The following is a 27,745-nucleotide window of genomic DNA, read 5'->3' on the forward strand; positions in this document are numbered from 1 at the left end:
GATCAGTAAGGTCCCATGGCAAGCGAAGCTAACAAGAAAAGGAGTCCAAGATGGGTGGGAGCTTTTAAAAAAGGAAATTCTCAAGGCACAATCACAAACAATTCCAACAAGAAGAAAAGGTGGAAGACAACAGAAGAAGCCAATGTGGCTTCACAAAAAGCTTAGGGATGACCTGAAAACAAAAAAGGACACATATAGGAAGTGGAAAGAAGGCCAAGTAACAAAGGAAGAGTACAGGCAGGTGGCACAGAATTGCAGGGATGGCGTCAGGAAGGCTAAAGCTGAGAATGAGCTGAGGTTAGCAAGGGATGTTAAAAACAACAAAAAGGCGTTCTTCAGCTACGCGCATTGTAAAAGGCAGAGAAAAGAACTGGTGGTTCAGCTATTAAATAAGGATGGCAAAATGATAATAGTAGGGATGGTGGAGAATTTCTACCCGAAACTTCGGGGGGCCGAACGCCAACGTGTTCAGCCCCCCGAACAAGTTTCGGAGAGAAATCCTCCGAACCCCTCCTGCACCCCCCCCCCGGGACGGGACTTACCTTCACCGAATGTCCCTCCCGGTGGCGGGTCCGGCCGGCGGTTCGGCGGGTGTTCGAGCGGGGCGGGAGCGGCAGCCAGTCTTTCGACCGGCTGCCGCCGCCGCCATTGCAATCAAAGAAAAAAAAAAACCGCCCCCTGATAGGCTACGTGACGATTCACGTAGCCTATCACGGCTAGATTTGCAAAGTCAGCCGTGATAGGCTACGTCAATCGTCACGTAGCCTATCACGGGTGACTTAAAAAAAAAAAAGCGTGTATGGATAATGGCGGCCCCCATAGGGAGCCACCATTCCCGTTCCTTATTTGGTCGCTGTAGTCTACGTAAATGTTTACGTAGACTACGGCGAAAATAAGGGCAACGCTACGGCGAAAATAAGGGCAACGTTCGCGGCCGGGCGAGGCGGGAAGCCTCCTCCCCGGCCTGAATTTCGGCCGGGGCGAGGCGGGAAGCCTCCCTCCCGGCCTGAATTTCGGCCGGGGCGAGGCAGGAAGCCTCCCCCCCCCGGCCTGAACTTCGCGGGGGGAGCAGCGAAGCGCCTCCCCCCCACCGCGAACGTCCTTCGACGACAGTTAAGGGACTTTCGTCCACCCCTAGATAATAGATGACAAAGAAAAGGCAGAGGTGCTCAATTCCTACTTTGGCTCAGTCTTCTCCCAAAAGAGGGTCTATGACCCCCCTGGCAAAGGCGAAGTACAGGCTGAAGGGGCAGGATTGCAGCTTGAGATCGATAGGCATATGGTCAAGGAACACCTCATTACTTTGAATGAGTTCAAGCCTCCAGGGCCAGATGAACTGCATCCTAGAGTAATAAAGGAACTGGCAGAAGAACTCTCAGAACCGCTGTCTATTCTCTTTGAGAAATCATGGAGGACGGGGGAAGTGCCAGATGACTGGAGGAGGGCTAATGTCCCTATCTTCAAAAAGGGTAAAAAGGAGGAACCTGGGAACTACAGACCAGTTAGTATGACATCAATCCCAGGGCAAATTCTGGAGGAGATGATAAAGGAATCCATCTGGAAGCACCTTGACAACAATGCCGTGATTACTCGAAGCCAACATGGATTTGTCAAAAACAAATCCTGCCAGACAAATCTGATCTCATTTTTTGATCAAGTAACCTCCCTTGTAGACCATGGGAATGCTGTAGACATCATATACCTTGACTTCAGCAAAGCTTTTGACAAAGTGCCCCATGATATCCTGATGAGCAAACTAGCGAAAAGTGGGCTAGATGAAACAACAATCCGGTGGATCCACAGTTGGTTACAGAATCGGACTCAAAGAGTGCTTATCAATGGGACCTTCTCCAACTGGGGAGAGGTAACGAGTGGGGTACTGCAGGGCTCAGTCCTGGGCCCAGTGCTCTTCAACATTTTTTATGAATGACTTGGAGGAGGAGGTGCAGGGAACGCTGATCACATTTGCAGATGACACCAAATTGGGCGGGATAGCTAATACTTTGGAAGACAGAAACAAAATTCAAAGTGATCTGGATAGACTGGAGCTCTGGGCAGAAAACAACAGAATGACATTTGATAGGGATAAATGCCAAGTTCTGCACCTCGGAAAAAGTAACCAAATCCACAGTTACAAGATGGGGGATACGTGGCTCAACCACACTCCAAGCAAGAAGGATCTTGGAATTGTTGTCGATCACAAGCTGAATATGAGGCAACAATGTGATGTGGCTGCAAAAAAGGCCAATGTTCTTTTGGGCTGCATTAATAGAAGCATAGCTTCCAAATCCCGGGAAGTACTAGTTCCACTCTGCTCAGCACTGGTTAGGCCTCATCTGGAGTACTGTGTCCAGTTCTGGGCACCACACTTTAAGAAGGATGCAGACAAGCTGGAGAGGGTTCAGAGGAGGGCAACCAAGATGATCAGGGGACAGGAAACAAAGCCCTATGAAGAGAGACTGAAAGAACTGGGCATGTTTAGCCTTGAGAAGAGAAGACTGAGGGGAGATATGATAGCACTGTTCAAGTACTGGAAAGGTTGTCACAGACAGGAAGGCCTGGATCTCTTCTTCATCATCCCAGAATGCAGGACACAGAATAATGGGCTCAAGTTACAGGAAGCCAGATTCCGGCTGAACATCAGGAACAACGTCCTGACTGTAAGAGCAATACGACAATGGAACCAATTACCTGGGGAGGTGGTGGGCTCTCCCATACTGGAGGCCTTCAAGTCGAGGCTGGACAGCCATTTGTCAGGGATGCTCTGACTTGGATTCCTGCATTGAGCAGGGGGTTGGACTTGATGGCCTTGTAGGCCCCTTCCAACCCTACTATTCTATGAATTTTATATGTCTCCCCCATACAGTGAGAGGCTTGTGTATTACTGAGTTCAAAATGTAAAGTAAGAATCATCATATTGCCTTTATACTCTCATATATGCATATTTTATACTGCAACTATCTGAATTTACATTTGCAGATGCTATATTACTTTAGCTCAGGCTTTGGGAATGAACATGGGAGGAGCTCCAGCAGGACCTGCTGGTACTGGTAAAACAGAAACCACAAAAGACATGGGGAAAGCATTGGGAAAGTATGTAGTAGTGTTTAACTGTTCAGATCAAATGGATTTCAGAGGACTGGGACGAATTTTTAAAGGTAAGACTTGGCTTCCTGGACATAGCGAGAATGAATAATGCAATTAACAGCATTCAACATATCACTTGTGCACTTGGTAGAAACACTGGTTACTGTCTAAATCATAATAGCTGAGTCGAAGTCAGTTTTTGGACAAATTGTTAAGGATTGATGGTTATAGTAACATGAGCTGAGGTATCAAATTAATCAAATTAAGGCTGCAATCCTATACATAGTTACCTGAAAATAAGCTCTAATTGAACTCATTGGGACTTACTTCTGAGTAAAAATGCACAGGATTGTACAGTGAAGCATAGAATATATAAAGATGCAGGAAAATAGTGATTTTTCCAGTTTGCAAAGAACACAAGGAAAAAAGAACAGAAACTGAGGGAAGTGCAGTGTGCAGTCTTTGAACTCTTTATCAACTGTCTCTTTATCAACTGAGTTCTCTTTATCAATGTGTAGTTATTAACACGTGACTTTGATGTTCTAGAAACCTGGTAGCCAAACAAATTAGTGCTTTCCAGCTGTTAGTGGAGCTGCTGTAGTGTTATGGAATACTCTTGAAAATTGTATCCATTCAGATTTAAACTTCCAGCACAAAGTGCCAAAGAACAGCAGAGGGTGAGCTGTTGGTGGGGGGAGGTGCGGAGAAGTGAGGAGTCAGAACTATTGCAATGGTGATCAGCCTATTAAGTATGTGAATGTTTGCATATGTGTAAATGGGGAGCATGTAAAGCAGGGATGAGGAACGTGTGTCCCTCCGGATGCAGCTCTAAGCATCCCCCACCATTGGCCATCCTGACTAAGGCTGATGGGAGATGCAGTCCAACAGCATCTGAGGGGCTGCATGTACCTCACCACAACATCCATACAATAGGCATGGGGATCTGAGCTGAGGAAGCCTACACGTGTAGACCTCAACACAGCCTGGAATCCTGAGTGCTCACGCACTACACACATAGGCTTCCCTGGCTCAGATGTCCATGCTAAAAACATGGATGTTGAAGCTGTGTGATCTCAGGTGCAGTGGTGGCACCCTTTAAAAGTGTGAAGGGGGCTATTAAGATTTCCTAAAGGTGTAATCCTACGCACACATACTTGGAAGCAAGTCTGATTGAACTTAGTGGGACTTACTTTTGAGGAAACATGCATAGGATTGGATGCCAGTATCAGATAAAGGACAAATACAAGACAGAATAATAGTTTTGATGGAAGACTGAGAGGAGAAATGCAATCACAGTTTATATCGTTACATAAGATGCAGCTGAGTGCAACATGAGATTAAAATGCAGTTGCAGAATATGATGCTGCTTTTCACCAAATGTTTATGGTTATAAGCAGTAACCTGTTTCATAATTGGAAATGTAATGCTCTAAGTTATTATCATGACTTAGGAGGAAGTTCGTTTTTAAATGGTTATAACTCTGATGCTTGTGCTTAAAAGATAAGAGAGAATATTACAGTATCATGCAAAATTAAGGGGGGGAAAGACATTATGTAGTTGTAGGATGTACAGCACAGCATTTCAGATTGGATTAGAAGTGGTTTACTAATTAAATGACCCAGTGCCATGGCCACAGGCTCTTGAACGAGAACTCTATGAATGCTTATCTGGGAGTAAGTCCCGTTGAACTCCATGGAACTGAATAGACATATACAGGACTGCATTGCTAGAGATTTAAATTTCAGGTGTGTGTTAGCTTGGCTGCAGGTGTGTAACTCCATCTGCCATGGTGTACGAACAGGGGGTCTCTGGGGAGGTGTAGGGTCAATTTAATGTTAGGCTCGAACATGGAGGTGGCTTAAAATACTTGTGCATGGTGGTGCGCCACATGGAGGCTCTAACATCTGCAATGGCCATTTGTGCATGCACAGTAGGTTGTTGAGATGTGTGGTGGGGGTGTGATCTTCATAGTTCATGAGTATTCTGACAAGCCCCTTATAAAGCTTTGCGTCTGGGAGAGCACTAGTGGGGTCAAGTCCCTAATCTGTCTTAAACGGCTTTTGCATATGCATGAGCTGTCCAGGGACCTTGTAGAAATAGGTATGGCTACCATCCTCCCTCTTCTTTCCGCTCATATCCTATTCTACAGGTGCCAATTTCTATGTTGGGGAAAAGCTACTATTTAAAATGTTATGCCTGAGCATTCAATATCCCCTCCAGACTCCATACAAATGGCATTCAAAGTTAATACGAACAATGCGTGACACCACCAGATGAGTTGTCATCACTTTTCTAACACATCAATTTAATAACTAGGGTTTCTTCTCTGGATATCATTCTAGAAGGGAGATATTGCCCAGATATTGTAGGAGCATGAAAACGTTAACCAGAAAAAGGATATAATCAGGAAAAAATCAATTTCCCATTTTAGGTCTTGCACAGTCTGGCTCCTGGGGGTGCTTTGATGAATTTAACAGAATTGAATTACCGGTGTTGTCAGTAGCAGCTCAACAAATTTATATCATTTTGACAGCAAGAAAAGAAAGGAAAAAGCAGTTCATATTTTCTGATGGAGATGTTGTAGATTTAAACCCTGAGTTTGGAATTTTTTTGACAATGGTAAATTTATTAAGATAAGAGGATAAAGTTTTTAATTACTGATAAGACAAAAATCAATCATACATTTGTTATACAATGTACATGAAAATAAATTAGATGTGTGGTTAATTACTTTGTCTAACATAGCAATATATTTGCAAACATTAAATTTATAGTTATTATAACATCTCACCCCCATTAGCTACTAATATTTTTTTGTCCAAAATTAAATCCAAATATTGTTTGTAAATACAAACTGCTTATTTTTCTTTTAAGGATTGTAAGTGTTAGATGAGCTAACCAGATAGATATTAATGGTTTGGTTCATGAAGGAAATGGCCAGTCTTCTAGTAAGATTGTGCTTGTTTATAGGATAGGTAGCAACATAATTTTCTTTTCCCCCATATATGTTGCTTCAGAATTTTTACAAATAAAATATTGGGTTGTTGCCCAGCTAGAATGAGTGATCCAGTACAAATGCAATGTGCCACATTTAACAAAAGGGAGCCAGCCTTGGGGATGCATATTCCATCCCCCATAGTAGTTGATTGTCAATGTCATGACAGTCATGGCAGTAAAGATTAGCTCCAGTTTCCCTCAACCCAGGATCTGAAGCCTGCAGTTTCCCATTTGGTTAAACACGAGCCCTGTTAACTTTAACTCTGTTTAGTATTCATGCTGACCAAGTGCTTATCTGCAGTTAATTTGGAGACTGGGGAATTAGTTCTGTGAAAGGAAGGAGCTGCAGGGGCAGAACATATGTTCCTTAGGCTGGCTCTTGATAAGCAAGATTATTAGGAAGCCAAGTATAATGTCTGCACTAGCGAGTGCCTTATTTAAAGGCTTAAGCAAACATTGTGCAAAAAGACAGGCAGAGTGTTGGTCAACTTACTCATTCAAAGTGGATGTACGTGCACAGAAAGGCATGTGCAGGATCCAGCCTTTCCCCCAAGTGCAGTGTTCCATGCAGATAAAGCTCCTGCAGTATGCCTATGTTGAGTATTGGATCAGGGCAGCAATCTTTTCAGTTTTATTATTGGACAGCAATGGTATCATTGGGGGGACACTTTGGAATGAGAAACTGTGGGCCAAACTATATGTTTTGTTAAATGCATTATTGCATTTAGTATGTCTATATTTTATAAAATAGCAGGCATGGGTGGGGTGAGGGGTGCTCAATCAGGAAGAGGAGAGTTTAACCCTTTCCCCCCGTGGTTCTGCCCCAAGGAAAATCCACCCTAAAGCTATTTGCTGCAGCAGAGCAGCTGCTATTGGCACCAATCACAACTTTGGTAGTGGTGGAAGGTGGGAGCATGTTTTCATCAGAAAAGTGGTGCAGGGAGGGGGAAGGTTAACCCTCTGCCCTGTGTGCTATAGACCCAATTCTCATCACACATACTATTCAGAAAAAGCCATATGCATTAAATGTAACCATGCATTTAACCCAATATGTAATTGGGTCCTCAGCAGTGAATTCAGACAGATTGGGGTAAAGCCTGTCCTCCTCTTTTGCCTGGATCACAATTGCAGGTGAGGAGATACCTTAGTAGTGATTTCACTCAAAATTGAATTAAAAGTGGATATAGATACATATCCTAATTTACAATATCTCACCATATACTAAAACATCAGAATTACTCTGAATTATTTGTATAGAATTATCATAAAGAATGTTTTTATTTGTAGAATCCTGGGTATGCTGGGCGCCAGGAACTTCCAGAAAACCTGAAAATTCAATTTAGAACCGTTGCGATGATGGTTCCAGATAGACAGGTACTATATATATCAGTGTGCCATAATCCCTTAATCTCTGATAGAGTGGGCAACGTGCTTACGAAGTGCATATTTTTGAAAACACACAAAAATGTTTGCTCTTTCTGCAATTCTTAAAAACGTTATACCGTGAATGAAATTCTTAATACAGTATTATGCTATTTCAGATCATCATGAGAGTGAAACTTGCAAGCTGTGGCTTTATTGATAATGTCGTACTGGCTCAGAAATTTTTTGTCCTTTACAAACTTTGTGAAGAGCAGCTTACTAAGCAGGTAATGTTGAAGTACCAGTTGGCAGCTATGGACTGAAGGTAGTCATAGCTAACAAGAAGCAGCAAGAGCGGAATCGCTTGATTACTCAGATCATCTTGCAAGTCTGACATGGAAGCCTTTAGAGGGGATAAGGCATATTTCCTAATCTTCCGTGGCCTACTGCTGTGAAGAGACTTACTTGCTGGGTGTGGCTGATCCGCCTGGAGTCCCCTTCTTTGACTAGAGCCAGATGGTGATGCCTGACAATCCGCAGATCCTGGGTTCCAGACCCACTGCAGGCTCACTCCCTGACACCACCACTAGGTGTTGATATTAATAGAGATCAAGTTTTAGTCCTTTGCCTTTGTGTCCATTTTCTGGATACTTTTTATGATACTGGAAGGAACTGCCCATTGATAAATAATAAGCAACTATTCAGTTGACACACTCCACATATCTCTGGACTGCAGATTCAGGACTGATAAGTAGCTATTCCTTATTTATAGCTATTCCATATTTATCAGGAAGGAAGTATTTCAATACTAGAGAATTAGTAGAGTTTAAGAATGGAGATACCAAATCCAGGATAATTGTGTGGCCTCTGAAAGCATACCATACTTTGAGGAACTAGCGTATTAACACATTTGCTGGCTTGATGTTGTTGTTATTCTTTCAGGGACGCTTTTTTTACAGATGAATAAATTACCTTCATGATCATTTCCATTTGCATTGCAGGAAGGAAAACTGATCTCTGCTACAAATTTGCTATGAGCTATTGTTACTTCAAATATGTTATCCTGATATCTTTAGACCGTTCTATATTTGTGCCGTTATGTGCTAATGTCTTTTCTGAGAAGGGATGACTAGTTTGGTGCTTTCCATAATATCAGTTTATTTCTTGATTCAGTGAGTGTATCACGGCAGTTGGTATCTACCACAATTCATCTCTTCTGGTTGTCACAGCTATCATGCAAGCATTCCCCAGGGGATGGACCAAGGACTACCATTTGAGGGATCAGATTTGTCTCTGTCTGTCTATCTGTCTGTCTGTCTGTCTACCTCATTATGGTTCTACAAATATTAATGATTCAAAGGGGAAACCATCTGCTTCAGCACTGTAATATCTTTTGTCTTCTTGTTTAAAGTACTTCTGTAATGCATCCTACATGGGGCTGCCATTAAAGATGGTTCAGAAGCTTCTGCTAGTGCAGAAGGATGCAGCTGCTCAGTTGCTTATGGGGGTAAAGTGACTGGAGCATATAACACTTATTCTTTAGCAGCCACACTGTTTGTTGGTGCATTTCCCAGCCCAATTTAAAGTAATGGTGGTTACATTTAAAGCCTTAAATGGCTTGGGACCAGGTTATTTGAAGGATCACCTGCACCCATATGAACCTGCCTGGGCCCTAAAATTGGCCAGAGAGGGCCTCGTTCAAAGGCCTGCCATTACAGTCAAGCAGATTGATGAACCCAAGAGACAGGGCCTTTTTAGTAGTGCCTCTGTCTTTGTGGAACTTCCTCCCATGGATATACATTTGGCCCCTATTAATTATTTTCCAATGGGCCTTAAATACCTTTTTGTTCCGGTCTACTTTTAATTGGATTTTTGCAATTGCTTCTGATTTTTTACTGATGTTAATTTGTTTAAAATGTTTTATGTGAATTGCTGGTCTAGGCTGAGTTTGTTTTATGCTGCTGTTTAAAATATTTTATGTGTGTGTTTTATATTTTTAATTGTTTTTATGGCATTTTTGTAAGCCACCTTGAGAGGACGTTTTGCGCTGTAAAGCAGCATAAACTTAAAAGCTGTGATAGAATCACTTTGAATATTCTTTTAATCTCCCTGACTTGGATTTTGTGTTTTTGCAATGTATAAATATTGACAGTTCTGGATATGTCAGAACAGAAGCAGCAAATCTAGAATCAACTCATTATTGGATAGGTAAAATTTGTCATTTTCATTTTTAGGTTCATTATGACTTTGGGTTGAGAAATATCCTTTCAGTGTTGAGGACTCTTGGATCTCAGAAGAGGGCAAGGCCAGATGACAGTGAAATGAGTACTGTCATGAGAGGGCTAAGGGACATGAACCTCTCTAAACTTGTGAGTATCCATTTAACATTTCAGAAAACTATACTTCTATGGCTGCTAGGATTTTTTCTGGACTATTATTGTTTCAAATTATATTTTTCCTAATGAAAAAAGAATTGTAAGACATTCTAAAACTCATTTTAAGAATTCAGATGTGGCATGTATTCCTTGGCCATGCTCAGACAATCAAATCAAATTCTGCCTTATTAAGCCAGAATATGCACTCACATGCAAAGCCTTTATAACCACTTCATTCCTCCCTTCAAGCAAGCTGTAAAACAACCACAATTGGAATCCAGGTTTAAACCATGTTTTAAAATTGACTTTCAAATCCTGGCTTAATTAGAAATCCTTAACCATCGTTCCCAGGTTGCATATAATGGGAAGCTGCAATTAGGTCTGGCTTCCTGATTTGTCCATTCACTCATGCAAAGGAAGGAGTAAAGCAACTGCAAAGGTACTGCATGTGGGTGCATGCAGCTCATGCATATCCTGGTTTATTAAATCAGGACTGATGGCTTACCTTGACATACACACCAGGCCATTGAATAATGTAAGCTCCACCCGAAATTTAAGTAACTGCTTGGAAAAAAAACCCTGAATCTTTAAATAAAACAATAATAGAAAGCACCTTTGGGACAAGTAATAATGCCAGGGATTGATTTTTGTTAGGAAAATGGTAGGTACCCTCCAACCGTGGGGCCATGGTCCTAGATTGGATCAGAGTATCCCATGAATGCTATTTGTAAAAGACGAAGAATGGACAGTTGTAACCATGTGCTTTAAAGTATGTTCTCAACGTAATGTCAAGTATGATTCAAAGGCTGCAATCCTATGCGTACTTACATGGGACTAAGCTCCATTGGGACTTACTTCTGAGTAAAGATGCATAGGATTCATCTGCATGAATTTGAAAATGTTGAAAGTTGGTCAGCCGGTCAGCCTTTTCATTGCTATTACAATCATGAGAAAAATTTAGCTGGTTTATTATATACTTCTGTATTGTATGTGGCTCTCAGCCTACTTGCATGCTCTGTTGTGCATATAGATTTGGCTACTTGATTTGGGTGAATAGATTTAACTCAAAGAAAACTAGTAATATTTAAGCCCCATTGAATTCATTAGGACTTGTTTGACACAACTAATGCAAGTCCCATTTAGTTCACTAGGCAATGTGATTAATTTTATCTGGATTGGTAACCATATCCGCATTTCCACTAACTACGGAATGGCTGGATTTTCTGTTGCTGCCAATGGAATACATGTTTGCATTTTTTTAATTTTTATTTTTCAGGTAGATGAGGATGAGCCTCTGTTTCTTAGTCTGATCAATGACCTCTTTCCAGGATTGGTGCTGGACAGCAATACATATGTTGAGCTTCAGGCAGCAGTCGCAAATCAGGTTGAAGAGGCAGGACTGATTAATCATCCACCTTGGAATCTTAAGCTTGTACAGGTATAGCAGAATACTTCTTAGCTTTCAGGAACATAAAAATAAGCATGTAAAGTGCCCTCTCCCTTTTCCCATGATATCCTGTCTATTGAAAAATTGACTAAAAAGGGCTAGTCTGTTTTAGAAAAAGGGGGGGGGGAGTGATTGGTGTCCACTTGCCTCTTTCAGCTGCAGTCCTATACACACTTACCTGGGAATAAGGTCCATTGAACTCAGTGGGGTTTATTTTTTTGGAGACATGCGTACTGCACTGTTTCATTCAGCAGGTTGCAAATCCTATCACCCTGCCCCCACACTGCACTGTTCCTGGGATTTCTATTTCCCCAATAATTAGTGACATTCCTGATTTCTATTTCCCCAAGTGGCTTCCTCCTGCTGCCAGTCAACGACCACACCGTCTTGACGCCTCCTACCTTTGCAGAGGAAATTTTAGCTAGTTTGTTATCTTGCCCTTCAGCCGGAAAAGACTCCCAGAACGGCTTGCAAAAATAAGATATACCAGCAAAAACTAAGGAACTTGTAGTTCGTGAGAGAGCATATCATGTAGGGAGTCACACATTTGTCTAGCCCTGTTCAGGTGTTCTCCCTTCACACAATTGGATACACCATATACATACACAGATACAGAGAAACAAGTTTGCATAAACGCTCTCAAGAATTTAGCCTTCTTTTTCCCCCCCATGGTAATGGGCCTACTGCCAAGGCCAGGATCTCTAGTAAAATATACTAGTACCCTCTATCCCTTCATGCTTGGGACCTGCTCAGGAGGAAGTGCTTTATGAACAAAAGCCTAATAAATATAATGCTTATGTCTCAAAATATAATGCTGTTTTCACTCCCCCTCCCCCACTACAGTTGTATGAAACATCCAAAGTACGCCATGGGTTGATGACACTTGGACCAAGCGGATCTGGAAAAACAATGGTTATAACTATGTTGATGAGGGCAATGACTGAGTGCGGATATCCTCACAGAGAAATGCGTATGAACCCAAAAGCTATTACTGCTCCTCAGATGTTTGGTAAACTGGATACCGCAACTAATGACTGGACAGATGGAATCTTTTCCACACTGTGGAGAAAAACCCTTAAAGCTAAGAAAGGTATGCCAAATATAGTGGGTTACATATAGTGGATGTGGCAGCATGATTACACTATATCAGTGTTCTGCTGAAAAAGATCTTCTATTTGCAGATGCACTGATTTCTCTCTCTTGTTGTTTCTCTCTCACTGCTGTAATTAAGATAACATGGGAAATTATACAGTCCTTTAATATAAAACTGCAGTAATCTTACTTAGGCTGTTGTTTGTTAAAGTCCATAAAGTTCCATGAGGATAATGCTGAAAAGTAAGAGGTAGTAGCTGCAGTGCAGTACAAATGTAAATAAATTTAAATCTTGAGACCCATTGATTTCAGTAGGGCTTAAGGATGTGCGGTGTAAACTCATATGGTGCTGCCTTCGCTGGAGTACATAATTTCGCACAAGTCAGAGATCATATTATTTCATGCTCCTTATTAAAACAAACATGCAAACAACAAAATGTATCCATCCATGTACCTACCAATCTAGTTTGTCTGGCAGAAAGCTGGGCTAGAACACTGCACCACATGACTGTTCTGATTGTGTGTGTCTCATCATCATCATCATCATTATTGAATGTTGGTCTCAGTATGTAAACCCTACCTCTTTATTTCCAGGTGAGAATATTTTTCTGGTTCTAGATGGCCCTGTAGATGCCATTTGGATTGAGAATCTGAATTCAGTGCTAGATGATAATAAGACCCTCACTTTAGCAAATGGTGATCGGATTCCAATGTCTCCTACTTGCAAATTGCTCTTTGAAGTTCACAACATTGAAAATGCTTCTCCTGCTACAGTTTCTAGAATGGGTATGGTGTATATCAGTTCTTCAGCCCTAACCTGGAGGCCAATATTGCAGGTACATTTTAACAGGGAGGGTTGTTTCTTCTTCGTCGTCGTCTTCTTTGTTGTTGTCGTCATATTTATTTTAAATTGTGGAGCACATTTTACGCAGACTGCCCTTCTGTCTTTTTTTTTTTTTAGGGTTGGCTAAAGACTCGTACACCACAAGAAGCTGATGTGCTGCTAGGTTTATATGATAAAGTGTTTGAAGCAGCATATACATACATGAAATTAAATCTTTCTCCAAAAATGGAGCTTTTGGAATGTAACTATATCATGCAGGTATATCCATTACTGTTGTCTCTGCTTTTATAAAAATGCACCATAACTCTAAAGAAATAAAGATAGAAATTGCTTTCTTGGCAACCTGACTGCAAAATAAAAGGTATCTTAAATACAGAACTTCAGCTTTTCCTGTAGATGAAAACAATGTATAATGTGAACCAGCCCTTGATTTAATTGAAAATTGCATTTAAGTTTCATTACAAAAAATAAACAATGTATAATAACGTTTTTTTCTTTTAAAAAATATTTCCAGTCCATTAATCTTTTGGAAGGTTTGATACCCTCAAAGGAAGAAGGTGGTATTGTATGTTTGGGACATCTTCACAAATTATTCGTGTTTGGCCTGATGTGGAGTTTAGGTTCCCTCCTAGAACTGGAAAGCAGGGATAAATTGGAAGCCTTTTTAAGGAGCCATGAAAGCAAAATAGATTTGCCAGAAATTTCTAAAGGTGAATCACAGACAATGTATGAGTTTTACGTCAGTGATTGTGGTAAGTGAAAAAGCAGTACAATGCTTCTTAATAATTAAGTTCAGATTCACAAGCCCCTAATACTGAGGATGTATGTTGCGTTATGTTCCTAAGCACATTAAGGTCAAAACACATCCCACTGATATCAGTGGGACTTCCAAAGAAAGGAAGTTATATCCAGTATCCATGTAATAGAGTTAGCAATGAATTGAATTAGGGCCAATAAATTGGAACACAGTCCATATAAGATGTAGGTCCTATAAGCAGGTAGTGTGTCTGACCGGGGAGGTAGTCTTCAGCCTGCACTGGATGAGTTGCATTAACCCTAAAGGACCAGGTTTACAGTCTGGGGATGCTGATGGATCCAGTAATGTCACTGGAGGCCCAAGTGGCGTCCATGGCATGCAGTACCTTTCATCAGCTAAACTTGGTGACCATCTATGACTCCTCTTGAACCAAGATAGCCTGCCTGCACTTATCCATGCTCTAGAAACCTCTGGGTTTGACTACTGTAATGTGTTGTTTAGGGAGCTGCTTTTGAAGATTTCTTAGAAATTTCAGATGGTACAAAATACAGCTGCTAGGCTACTAACTGGGACTAGCTAGAGGGAAGGGCTCTCCTGAAGATCTTAAAACCAAGGCAGGATCATGTGGGAGAATACAGGGCTCCTTCACACAGAGCTTTTATCCTGTTGTTGCGATTGCTCACTCACGGAAGTTTGTGGGCCCTTTTCATGACGTCATTAACCTCCACAGCACATCCAGAGGTATTTCTTGCTTATTCCGTCTCAGAAAGGCTCCACAATGGGAGGACTGTGGGTTTTTACTTTAATGTAAAGGCAGCCACAGTCTTTCCAGTAGCCTGATCCCAGGTCTTGTAGGGCTTTATAGGTCATAACCAGCATTTTGCATTGTGCCTGGAAATTGATTGGTAGCCAGTTAGTTTTATTGTTTTATTATTTTAAGTTGTACACCACTTTGGAGTCTTGTACTAAGGAGTGGTTTAGAAATTCACCAAATAAATATTCATACCCTGTTACTTTATCTGACTATACCATTTAAAGTCTTGAAATTCATCTCTAAATAATGAACCACTGCTTATTTGAATGGTTTGTGCATAATGTTTGCTAGCTTTAACTGTTACAGCTGGAAAGTAAATGGTCTTATTGTTTCAGTTTAAATGCTTCTATGGAGTGCCCAATGAATGACCTCCTCAGTTCACCACTAACGGGTTGGTCATTAATGACTGAGTTTTGCACATAAGGCCTAATCCCCCACAAAGAAGAAGAATTAGGGAACATGAGACTCCATTCATGCTGATTTCTTCCCATTCTTCCCTACATGACAATTGTGGGGCAGAATGATTGCAGATAGCATTTTACAAGATAACACTTTCTAAGGGCGCAATCCTATGCATGTTTAGACAGAGAAAAGGCCTACAACTCCATTATTCCCCAGCCAGCATTCATTGGATTGCATCCTAAGTGACTTCACTTCCACCGTTTTCTTGTCTTCATACAATTCAAGGAACATTATCTTTAGTCTGCCTGCCTATTTTCTTGATTAACTGGTGAATCAAAAGAACTTAAATAACAGTACTCTGGAGATTCATCTGACTGAGAATAATAGTCTGAGAAAAGAAGGGAAATTCCTTGAATTCATCAGGGATTTTGATCCAATGTGGTATAGATGCAACAGAGTCTGTGCTGTCCCTTGTTACCTAGGAAGTATTATGATCAGTGGAGATAATTGTTGGAGAAAGAAAACAGTCAGGACTCTCCCATCGTTATTTTGTTCCTTTAGGTGACTGGGATCACTGGAATAAAAAAGTTCAGGAATATGTTTATCCAACAGACAGTGTTCCTGAGTATGCATCTATTCTGGTTCCAAATGTTGACAATGTCAGAACACAGTTTTTAATGGATACTATAGCAAAGCAACACAAAGTAAGTGCATATTTTCCTGTCAGATCTTGAATGCATCATATCTTTCTATGCCAGTGCATTTGAGATACTCATTTATTTCTGTGTATGCCTAGGAAGAACAAGAATACAAACTATTATAGACATAGGCTTGGATCCAGAATTGTGTAAGCAGAGCAAAGTGTCTCTACCTGTTTTTGGCTGATTCCCTCCGCCCTTACTGCAGCCCCCACACCCAGTCACATGTCCTTCCAGAGGGCCCCTTGCTCTCTGGAAATATGGTTCAGGTGGCACAGGAGCCTACAGTGTGGAGAAGGAATTGGGAAAGCCCTGTTTCATGAGCAGCCTTTAGCTCATGCAAGTCTGGATCCAAACTTCTGTCTCTATTCTTTTAAATGTTAGATTTCTTAGTTTTGTATTATAATGCCTTGTAGTGTTAATAGATTCTATCTGCACTCAGTCAAAAAGAGTTACTTCAGCATCTAGAGCTCTCAACCAAAAATGCATGAATCCAATCCTAGTTGTGTGATGAACTGGTAATTATTGTATAAAAACGGGGATTGTCAATGATATAAGGATGCAACATCAAAGAGATAGTGGTGCCCTTCCTACTCCTTTCCTTTCCAAGCACCTTGTATTGATATTTTTGTACTGACATTTTTGCCACTGACATTCAAGTATTATTCAGGCTGGAGCCTGAATAATACTTGAAAGCAGACAAGTGGAACCTGAAACACAATGATGCAGTGTGGGATGCTCCTGTTCACTCTATTCCATTTCTCCTCCCCACCAGCTTTCTGTTTCATCCCCGACAGTCAACATTCCATGACCACTGAGCATGCTCAGTTCCTTGGCCAATTCCACCACCACCACCCATTGGGGGCAGGGGGAGGTGGTGGACATATTTCAGTCATTCAGTTATTTTATTTATCCATTGATTTCTATGGTCAATGCTAGGGACAGCCCCAAACACTTCGCTGCCTGAGGCAAAGGTCAAGGTAGTACAATTCCATGTGCAAAGGACAAGGTAGTGCAATTCCATGTGCAAAAGCTGACTGACCAGACTGGCAATTGAGTCTTATTTCAACACTGGCAACAGGACAGTATCCTCCTCTGCACCTGAAGCCAGCACAGTAGCTTTAAGGGGTGCAAAGCAGGTGGCACATGCACCTCTATCCATTTCATGCCCTTCAGTATCTGCCCCTGAGGTGGCTTCCTCACTTTGCCTACTGATAGGGCCAACATTTTAAATAGTTTCTCAGTGTGAACCAGAAACTGGCCTATCCAGTCAAATGAGATGCTGCTTTCTTCACTTTTTAGTATCTTTCTGTTCTCCCTTTCCAGCCACTCCATTATATTCCCCTCTCCCACCCAATTGTCAGCTTTTCCCCTCTCACTCACTCAGTATTCCATGCCATTGAGTTCTTATGGGGCTGTTTGGGGGGGGGGGGTCCCACCCCCTTAGGGTTTTATTTCCTAAAGATTGTTTGTGTATCTGCTGATACCTCTCTCTTGTGTGTGGGTGATGCAGTTTTGGCCCCAGCTCTACGAGCACAGGAAGACCCAAATCGGAAATAGAGAGAATGATGATGATAATATATAAAAATGTAATCATTTGAAGATTTTTGTAGAGTTTTAGACTTTTTTGCAGTATGTCTGAATGTGATAATAACTGGCACAAAATTGTTGCAGGCAGTGTTGCTTATTGGTGAACAAGGAACAGCAAAGACTGTAATGATAAAGGGTTATTTAAAAAAATATGATCCTGAAGAACATTTATCAAAATGTTTAAACTTTTCTTCAGCAACAGAACCTGGAATGTTTCAGGTAAACTGTAGGTTTTATAAGATGCTTCTACATGAGATGCTTGCACAAATATTTTAAATGATTTGGAATAATCTTACATATAAACCCTGGTTTTGTTCTTAACTTTTGCTCTTGTTTGTAACAATAAGCTCCACACTACTCATGCTCCTAAATCATTTCAGGAGTTGTGAATATCTTGCTCCAATTTGTATACTTAGATTGGGACACACATTTGAAATCGGGGGGGGGGGGACCTAGCAAGGATTTGTAAACTACCGTGGCTTTTACTTTACTGTTTGTTTGTTTTTCATCTTGCCATGCTAATTCTTAAGAGGACAATAGAAAGTTATGTGGACAAACGAATGGGCAGTACCTATGGACCTCCAGGAGGCAGGAGAATGACCATATTCATTGATGATATTAACATGCCGATTATTAATGAATGGGGAGATCAGGTAAGTTCTAGCATCTGTACATAGTAGCACAGCTAAGTTGCATAGTGTTTTTAATAAAAATATTTTTAAAAACACAAACTGTCTAGTGGACTTCACCACCCCCACATGATGAAAATATTACCTATTTTTGTTGATATATGAATATTTAATTATTAGCAGCCCAATCCAGTTGTCTGCTTAGCAAGACCACACCAAAAGCCACTGCAGCAAAGCTGTATGGCAGAGTATGGCGTTGTACCAATACAGAAAACCACAGAGAATCTTGAAAGTGTGTAGCAACGCTTATGTATTATTTAAGTAAAGATTTTGTAAGGTAGCTAGCTATGTCTTTTTTTTATTGCATGCATTAGGAAGCCCTCGGACAATGCAGCTTCACCAGTAAAGCTACACTGTGCATGTCTTGAACAAGTCAGATGTGGGTGTAGCACACACAAATTACACCACTTGTGATATGGGTAGAATTCCTATGCATGCAAGCAATCTGTGAGTACATACGAGTGTGTACGGGTGTCTGGACTGTGGCATAGATCTGTGATGGAGCCACAACAGCTGAGCCATACCCCAGTGCTGTCCAGTGTGTCTTAACTAGATGTTCTTCCTTCTTTGATGGCATAAAGAACATTGAGGTGCGTCACCAACTAGGAGAAAAGGCCATAGTGTACTGGTAGAGTACATGCTTTGCATGTAGAGGTTCCCAGGTTCAGTCCCTGGCATATCCTGGTAGGACTGGGAAATACTTCCCTCTGAAACCTTAGAAAACCACTGCCAGTCAATGTAGACAATACCAGGCTAGATGGACCAGTGACCAAACTCAATATAAGGCAGCTTCATATGCCTTATATTCTCTAATATTAAAAACGGTCTTTAGGATCTTTCAGTTATGTATCAAATTATTTTTGCTCTTGGAAATCAAGTAGGCTTAAAGATACTGGTTTCTTCTTGAAGCATGACCAAGCCTGATTCCATCCAAAGAAACTTAGGCACAAGTAAGTCCCATGGATTTCAGTGGAACGCACACAAATATATTGTCAAGCATAATTTATTTTAGAGTCCTGTGCCAGACTCTAAAATAAAGCCAAAATGTATTTGCCTAAATTAGCAGGATTGTACCTTTGCTGTTTTCTTTTCAATGGGTAATTAAAGTTTCTTCAAAAAATTGCATAGGTGACAAATGAAATAGTGCGGCAGATGATGGAAATGGAAGGAATGTACAGCTTGGATAAACCTGGAGACTTTACTACGATTGTTGATGTGCAGTTAATAGCAGCAATGATTCACCCAGGAGGAGGTCGAAATGATATCCCACAGCGCTTAAAAAGGCAGTTTACTGTGTTTAACTGCACCCTGCCATCCAATGTATCCATAGACAAAATATTTGGTATTAGTTTTTTTCCATAACTTTCAAATGATTTTAACAGATTGCAGTTGTGAATAATTTAAAATCCTTTCCTTCTCACTACTGTATTCATAAGGTAACTGTAGCCCCATGTATGTAAAACTGGCATAAGGAATCAAACCCTGTTTCTGACTAACATTTGTAGTTGATTGTACCTCTCTTTATTTTAATTACTAGAATGAAGCACTAATATAATTCATTACTTTTAAGATGGACAAAAGTATTTTCCCTAGTAATACAACGACTTAAAAAACGCTATAGTCTCGCCCTGCTGCAAGAAAGGCATCACACCTGATCTTCATTACCCCTATACAAACTTTCTTCGGGTCTTAGGAGTTACGCACTAACTTGATCTGGATATAATCCAAAATTTTAGCTGATAACAAATCTCTGGAAATATCTGAACTGTTTCCTAAAATAGTAAGTAAGAGATGCTTCTCGTAGAGGCCACCAGAAACTATTTCTGTCGGCCCTGTGACCTACTGCTTACGAATCTCTTTCGACATGGCATGTGCCAGCCCAATCACCTGGAGAATCATACTGATGCAGTGTTGGTGTGGAGCAGAGGTGGGGAATGTGTCCCCCTCCAGATGTTGTTTGACCAGCTTCCATCATCCTTAGCTGGTATAGCCAGTGGTAGGGGAAGATGGGAGTTGCAGTCCAACAACATCTGGAGGGCCATGTATTCCCCATCCCTTGTGTGGCATGATTGTGCAGTTGGGCCTGTGAAGTAGGAAGTTCAAAAATGTGACAGCCCTGCATGGAACTCTGCCCACTTGGAAGTGCATTTCAGCACAAATGTTATGTGTTAGTGTTGTGTTCATCACTTAAAGAATTTTGTAGGGAAGTGGTATATAAATTTATGAAATAAACAGCATTCATGTATAGGTTACATTGTATGATTTTGCCCTCATGTTCAAACTTATTTATTTATTTATTTAGAGTTTTATAGCCTCCTTTTCAGTCTTGCATCAAATTCCCAAAGTGAGTAAGAGTAATAATACTACGAAACAAACAATTGAAAACAAAGTGCTTAAAGCAACAGGGATGTTAAACACCTAAAACAACCACAGAAAGGGAATAAAACAGACCTATGATAAAGCAGGAGTTGAGCCCATTCCATATAAAGTTGTACCAGGTCACCATTCAAATAAAACGCCAAGGCACACACAAAAGTCTCACCCTGCCCGCTAAAACTTAATAATGAAGGTGCAAGTGAGTGTCCCTGGAAAACATTCCAGAAATTGAGTGCCATCATCAGTTGCCATCTACCTCAAGTCCAAAGGTCAGGGAAGGAACTCTGATTAAGATATTATAGTGCTTAACCTCTGATTAAAATATTACAGTGCTTCACTGGTGCCTCTAGGATCATTTGGACTATAACTCCCATCAGTCCCAGCCAGCATGGTCAGAGATTATGGGAGTCATAATCCAAAACATTTGGAGGCCACTGGATTGCTACCCCTAGGTGGAACATATTAATAGTGTAATAGTGGAACACATTCCCCTTTGCAAGGAGTAACAGCAACAAAAAGTCTAAAGCTCTGCCCTGCACAGGCTCTTGTTCTGATAAGGGATGTCTTGAAACCTCAGTGAGCACATTACTGCTTTAAATTATTCCTCATGAACTAGATTTTCCCTTGTATAGTAAGCTATAACATCACTCATCTTAGATTTGTATTTCTAACCTATTTCTTTGTGAAGCTATATCACCCTGTTTTGCTGCATTTGTGTTCAAATCAATCCTTCAGCTAAACTAAGTGTTTATAGTCCTATACAGCTGAAAGAGAGACCTGTGAAGATTAAAATCATGCACATTCACTGCAAGAAACCGACTCAATAAAATATTTGACCTTTTATATATTTTTTCCTATCAAAACTGTAACTACTAACTCTTTGTATGAAGCTGTATGCGTAGAATCCAGTCCTTCCTGAGCATATATAATTTTGGAATTGTTTTAAGATTAATGGTATACTATTGTTTTTCAAGGGGCTGTGGTGGCTTAGTGGTTAAGATGCTGAATTGCAGACCGGAAGGTCGGCAGGACAGCAGTTCGAGACCTGAGTGCTGTGTGACGGAGTGAGCTCCTGTCTTCACTCCCAGCTTCTGCCAACCTAGCAGTTGGAAAGCAAGAAATTGCAAGTAGATAAATAGGTACCGCCTTGGCGGGAAAGGTAACAGCGTTCCGTGCACCTCGGTGTTCAGTCTTGCCGGCCACATGACCACGGAAGCGTCTTCAGACAGCGCTGGCTCTTCGGCTTAGAAATGGAGATGAGCACCACACCCTAGAGTCGGACACGACTGGCTGGGGACACCTTTACCTTTTTTTTTATTGTTTTTCAGGAATAATTGGCTGTGGATACTTTCATCCATGTAGAAACTTCAAGCCTGAAGTATGTGAAATGATAATGAAATTAGTATCAGCAGGCAGAATATTGTGGCAATGGACTAAGGTATAGAATACACTAATTGCTAGAAATAGATTTATTATTTAGAGGTATAAACCTGAGGGCAGGGGCTGTGCCTTATCTTGATTCATACATAGTACCTAGTTAATATAGGTGCTGAGGAAATAAATAATAGTCTTTCATCCATGCAAAGGGCTAGTCTAAAGCCATTCCAAGTCTCTAACTCTAGTGAATTACAGTAGGGAGTACCCTTCCTATTTCCTGAGGGCAACTGTCCCAAGTACCTACCCAAAAGGAAATTCACATGTAAGAACCATTTCCCATTTAATCAGATGTGCCAAGCCTCAAAAATCATTTTGTACTATCCTATTACCAGTGCCAGTGACATTTTTGCATTGATTTTATGGAAGGAAACAGGAAGCCTGCGGGAAAATAAATACATGAATGCAGGTATATTTATTGTTTTATAGCTTAAAGTGTAGCTACTTTGGAAAGTTTCAACAGAAAATACATGTTTTTTGCTTTAGGTGAAGATGTTGCCCACACCATCCAAATTCCATTATATCTTCAATCTGAGGGACCTTTCCAGAATTTGGCAAGGAATGTTAATTATCAAATCAGAAGAATGTATTGATGTCAGTACCCTTCTGGCACTCTTTAAACATGAATGCACTAGAGTAATTGCAGACAGGTATGATAATTAGATCATTTCCTGAAGAGTTAAAAGCAGTGAGAGACATAAAGGCTGCTACCTTCCACCTGGGTCTCATTAGGAAGTCCTGGCCGCAGATATGACTTCGGGAGAACAACAGCCAGAAAAAGCTGTGAGGGTAAAGCACATAACTTGTGAATGAAAGTCCCCCTCCTCTTTTGAAAAAGGGCTCAAATAGGCCTGCTTCAATTTCAATGCACACTAAGCTTTTCTACACAAGGCTGTTAATCTGTTATATCTACCTTCAGTTTCACTGCAGAATTAAGATACAAGCACTGAGTGTTTGCTTTTCTGCTATACAGCCTCTAGGTGGCACTGTGGTATAGCAGAATAGCACAAATTGTTGTTCAGTCGTTCAGTCCTGTCCGACTCTTTGTGACCCCATGGACCATAGCACGCCAGGCCTTCCTGTCCTGCGCTCTCTCCCGGAGTGTGCTCAAGTTCATATTCATTGCATCGGTGATGCTATCTAGCCATCTCATCCTCTGCCGTCCCCTTCTCCTTTTGCCTTCAGTCTTTCCCAGCATCAGGGTCTTTTCCAGAGAGTTTTCTCTTCGCATTAGGTAGCCAAAATATTTGAGCTTCAGCTTCAGTATCTGTCCTTCCAATGAGCACTCAGGGTTGATTTCCTTTAGGATGGACTGATTTGACCTCCTTGCAGGCCAGGGGACTCGTAAGAGTCTTCTCCAGCACCACAGTTTGAAAGCATCAATTCTTCGGCGCTCAGCCTTCCTTATAGTCCAGCTCTCACAGCCATACATTACTACTGGGAAAACCATAGCTTTGATTAGACGGACCTTTGTCGGCAAGGTGATGTCTCTGCTTCTTACTATGCTGTCTAGGTTTGCCATAGCTTTCCTCCCAAGGAGCAAGCGTCTTTTAATTTCATGGCTACAGTCACCGTCTGCAGTTATCTTGGAGCCCAAGAAAGTAAAATCTGTCACTGCTTCCATTTCTTCCCCTTCTATATGCCAGGAAGTGATGGGGCCAGATGCCATGATCTTCGTTTTTTTAATGTTGAGTTTCAAACCAGCTTTTGCACTCTCCTCTTTCACCCTCAACAAGAGGCTCTTGAGATCCTCTTCGCTTTCTGCCATTAGGGTGGGATCGTCTGCATATCGGAGGTTGTTGATAATTCTCCCAGCAATCTTAATTCCAACCTCTGATTCATCCAACCCGGCGTTTCTCATGATGTACTCTGCATATAAGTTAAATAAGCAGGGTGACAATATGCAGCCTTGTCGTACTCCTTTCCCAACTTTGAACCAATCGGTTGTTCCATGTCTGGTTCTTACTGTTGCTTCTTGACCCTCGTACAGGTTTCTCAGGAGACAGGTAAGGTGGTCTGGTGCTCCCATCACTTTAAGAATTTGCCACAGTTTGTTGTGATCCACACAATCAAAGGCTTTAGCGTAGTCAATGAAGCAGAAATAGACGTTTTTCTGGAATTCTCTTGCTTTCTCCATGATGCAGCGAATGTTGGCGATTTGATCTCTAGTTCCTCTGCCTCTTCGAAACCCAGCTTGTACTTCCGGTAGTTCTTGGTTCGCATACTGCTGAAGCCTAGCTTGTAGGATTTTGAGCATCACCTTGCTGGCATGTGAAATTAGCACAATTGTGCGGTAGTTTGAACACTCTTTGGCGTTGCCCTTCTTTGGAATTGGAATGTCAACTGACCTTTTCCAGTCTTGCGGCCATTGTTGAGTGTTCCAAATTTGTTGGCATATTGAATGCAGCACTTTAACAGCATCATTTTTTAGGATTTTAAATAGCTCAGCTGGAATACTGTCATCACCACTGGCTTTGTTGTTAGTAATGCCCACTTAGTAATGCCTAAGGCCCACTTGACTTCACTTTCTAGGATGTCTGGCTCAAGTTCAGTGACCGCACTATCATGGCTATCAGGGACATTCAGATCTTTCCTGTATAGTTCTTCTGTGTATTTTTTCCACCTCTTCTTAATCTCATCTGCTTCTGTTAGGTCCATGCCTTCTTTGTCCTTGATCATGCCTGTCTTTGCACAAAACGTTCCCTTGAGATCTCCGATTTTCATGAAGAGATCTCTAGTCTTTCCCATTCTGTTGTTTTCCTCGATTTCTTTGCATTGTTCATTTAAGAAGGCCTTCTTGTCTCTCCTTGCTATTCTCTGGAACTCTGCATTCAGTTGGGTATATCTTCCCCTTTCTCCCTTGCTTTTCCCTTCCCTTCTTTCCTCAGCTACTTGTAAAGCCTCATCAGACAGCCACTTACGTTCCATGTGTTACGTTCCACTTGTGTTACGTTCCATGGGGTTTTCTTGGCAAGAATACTGGAGTGGGTTGCCATTTCCTTCTCCAGTGGACCACATTTTGTCAGAACTCTCTGCCATGACCTGTCCATCTTGGGTGGCCCTGCACGGCATAGCTTATGGCTTCACTGAGTTACGCAAGCCCCTTCGCCACAACAAGGCAGTGATTCATGAAGGGGAATAGCACAAATACACAAGAGGAAATGGTACTTAGAAAAGCCCAAAGCCTGCTTTGCAGTCTGATGGAGAAAAGACAAAAGGAAACCTCCACCTGCACAGGAGAAATGGTTTTGTTTTTTTTTAAAGCCCAATGTGTTTCAAACCATTGGTCTTCCTTAGGGGCCCACTTGAGCCACAGTTTTCAACCTGGTATCTACCCTATTCAAACAGTGGTTAGATACCAAGGTGAAAATTGTTGTTCAGGAGTGCCCCAGAGGAAGACCAACTGTTTGAAATGTGTCGGGCTTTAAATAGATACCTGAAGTTTTCTTGTCTTTTTTTCTCTGTAGCTGGTGCCTTCCTGCTTTTTCCCCCTTGCAGTATGATTTCAGACTAGGCTTTTATTGTGCCATCACCCTGCCCCATTCGTGGAATTTTATCGGAGGGTGGGGGGCAGACGTCGTCTTCCACTCATAACCCTCCAGTGCTTACCCACCACTTTTTCCATCCTTTTTTCATATTGTGAAAAATCCATTAAGGAGAAAAAGATGGACTGGCTGCACAATGCCTTCTGACTGGCAGCACTGGGAGTCCTCTGTCTGGAAGCGCCCCTGGAATTTGCTGTCCCTCTTCCCTCTGTGCTCTCACCTGTCCTTAGGCTACAGTGATCCTATCCTGGGGGAAAAGAAACTTACCAATAGCAACATGGAACATCTCCTATTCTGAATTTTTAAAGGGGTGCATAGCTGCCTTTCATTTCTGCAAAGAGTGCTCAGTGGTGAGGGCAGACAGTGTAAACCAGTGCAAACAAACTGATGATGATGTGAGTTAGTGCTAGTGCTTGAATGTCTGAGCACCTGGTTTGAACCCCACGGCACCTCATGCATTTACCTCCACACCATTGCAATTGATCTCCAGGGGCATAGAGAAAATTGCCCAGTCTTCATGGTTGAGCCACTGTAAGAACACTGTAAGAACATAAGAGCCATGTAGATCAGACCATGGGTCTATCTAGTCCTGCATTCAGTTCACACAGTGGCCAGCCAGCTGCCCACGGGAAACCCACAAACAATACATGAGTGTGACAGCACCCTCCCGCCCATGTTCCCCAGCAGCTGGTGTGCATAGGCATACTGCCTCCGATACTGGAGGTAGCATGTAGCCATCAGGACGAGTAGCCATTGATAGGCTTCTCCTCCTTTCCATGTGATGACAGCTACCATGCAGATCTATGACCTAGTTCAAAATTAGACTTTTTGGTATCACTGAGATCAGGCTCTTGTAAAGCATGTATTTTACACATGGGCATTGTGCCTGCATGGTGAAGGATCGCATTGTTAACTGGTCATTTCCTCTTTTATCCCATAAATGAAAATAAGAATTCTGAATAAAAGTCAGAAAGTTATTTAACATGTGTCCTGTGAGTTTGTAGCACAGCGGTAAAACATACAAAGAACATACATTGTATGGGAGGTACACACAAGTTTATACTGTCAAGTTTCAGGCTGTTCATAATTACCATTTTTTAATCCCTTTCCATTCATGGCCAAATCCTTGAGCAAAACAACAAGGCAGCCAGAACTTACCCCCAGCACTTCCACTCTAAGGTAGCTTAAGTGGGAGTAAGTAGTCTGGGGAGAGACCAGATGTTGCCTTGTAGGAATGAGAACCCTGGCAAGACCTTGAAGGAGAGCTTTTCTATATGAGGCATTTATTGTGCACTTGTGATTCCTTAATCATGCTTGTTTACAGTTTCTTTAGATAATGACGTGATCCTCCAGTTCTGCTTCTCTTTTTTAAGAGCACTTTTCGGGAGGGGGGGTTAGAGCAGGGAAAATGAGGTATTATTTCTGATGGTGACAGAAAAAATATTTTCCTACTTGTGCATTTGTGCTATTCCACTGTACCACATCTCCACCTAGGCGTTATGTAGTGGAAAAGCAGGAAAGGAAAAGGTCTGGTTATAGCTTGTATCTCAGTTCTGAGACAAAACTGAAAGTAGATACAGCGACTAACAGCCTTGTGTAGAAAAGCTCTTTGACAGCTTTCCCCATCTTGGCACCCTCCAGGTATTTTGGATGGAAAATCCCAGTATCCAATGGCCCTGCAGGCTGGGGATTATGGGAGTTGTAGTCCAATATCTCTGCAGGATGCTAGGTTGGGGAATGTTAGTCTGAGATGCAGCTTACTCATGATCAATAACCCTAAAGTCCTGGACTGCTTCCAGATGGCTCCAAGCACTACCAATCAAAAGACATTGTGCAGTTATTCCATCTTTTCCTCCTTATTGGAACTTTTCTGGTAAGAAAAAAGGTGGAAGAAACAGTGGTAAAACACCAGAGGGTTACAATTTGAAGATGATGACATCTAGAACTCCTGTAAAATTTCATAAATGAGGCAAAGGGACTGGAATTATGACTTCAGTTTGGTTCAGAAGTATCTGCACCTAGTTTCTTCAATGGTGGGAATGTTTACTGAAATGCCTGTGTTTTCATTTAGTTTATGCTGTTATCAGTGGCAGCTGGTGATTCCAGTTCCGGATGGGCTGTGATTGCATTCAGGGTTTTAGTTACCACCAGCCAAAACTCTAATGGTGCCATCCAAGGTGCTGAAAGGTGCTACTCATTGTGCTGAATCCATTTTGTGGATAATGTTCAACAGCAT

General features: G+C 41.6%; 1 protein-coding gene across 1 annotated transcript in view; it reads left to right on the forward strand.

The window, feature by feature from the left end:
• The window catches only part of DNAH8 (dynein axonemal heavy chain 8), a 197,386-nt gene that overhangs the window by 99,234 nt on the left and 70,407 nt on the right, over positions 1 to 27,745 (forward strand). The window contains exons 43-58 of the mRNA XM_084832480.1: positions 2,980 to 3,158; positions 5,519 to 5,706; positions 7,372 to 7,458; positions 7,626 to 7,733; positions 9,681 to 9,815; positions 11,098 to 11,259; positions 12,112 to 12,358; positions 12,955 to 13,196; positions 13,322 to 13,462; positions 13,719 to 13,956; positions 15,739 to 15,881; positions 17,550 to 17,684; positions 17,996 to 18,118; positions 19,283 to 19,496; positions 21,859 to 21,968; positions 22,451 to 22,614. Coding sequence (XP_084688606.1) covers positions 2,980 to 3,158; positions 5,519 to 5,706; positions 7,372 to 7,458; positions 7,626 to 7,733; positions 9,681 to 9,815; positions 11,098 to 11,259; positions 12,112 to 12,358; positions 12,955 to 13,196; positions 13,322 to 13,462; positions 13,719 to 13,956; positions 15,739 to 15,881; positions 17,550 to 17,684; positions 17,996 to 18,118; positions 19,283 to 19,496; positions 21,859 to 21,968; positions 22,451 to 22,614 — 2,616 coding nt within the window. The remainder of the gene's footprint in view (positions 1 to 2,979; positions 3,159 to 5,518; positions 5,707 to 7,371; positions 7,459 to 7,625; positions 7,734 to 9,680; positions 9,816 to 11,097; positions 11,260 to 12,111; positions 12,359 to 12,954; positions 13,197 to 13,321; positions 13,463 to 13,718; positions 13,957 to 15,738; positions 15,882 to 17,549; positions 17,685 to 17,995; positions 18,119 to 19,282; positions 19,497 to 21,858; positions 21,969 to 22,450; positions 22,615 to 27,745) is intronic.

Source organism: Heloderma suspectum, chromosome 1, assembly GCF_057233095.1.
Source record: "Heloderma suspectum isolate Gila_16-S chromosome 1, 16-S_ref, whole genome shotgun sequence".
Lineage (NCBI taxonomy): Eukaryota > Metazoa > Chordata > Lepidosauria > Squamata > Helodermatidae > Heloderma > Heloderma suspectum.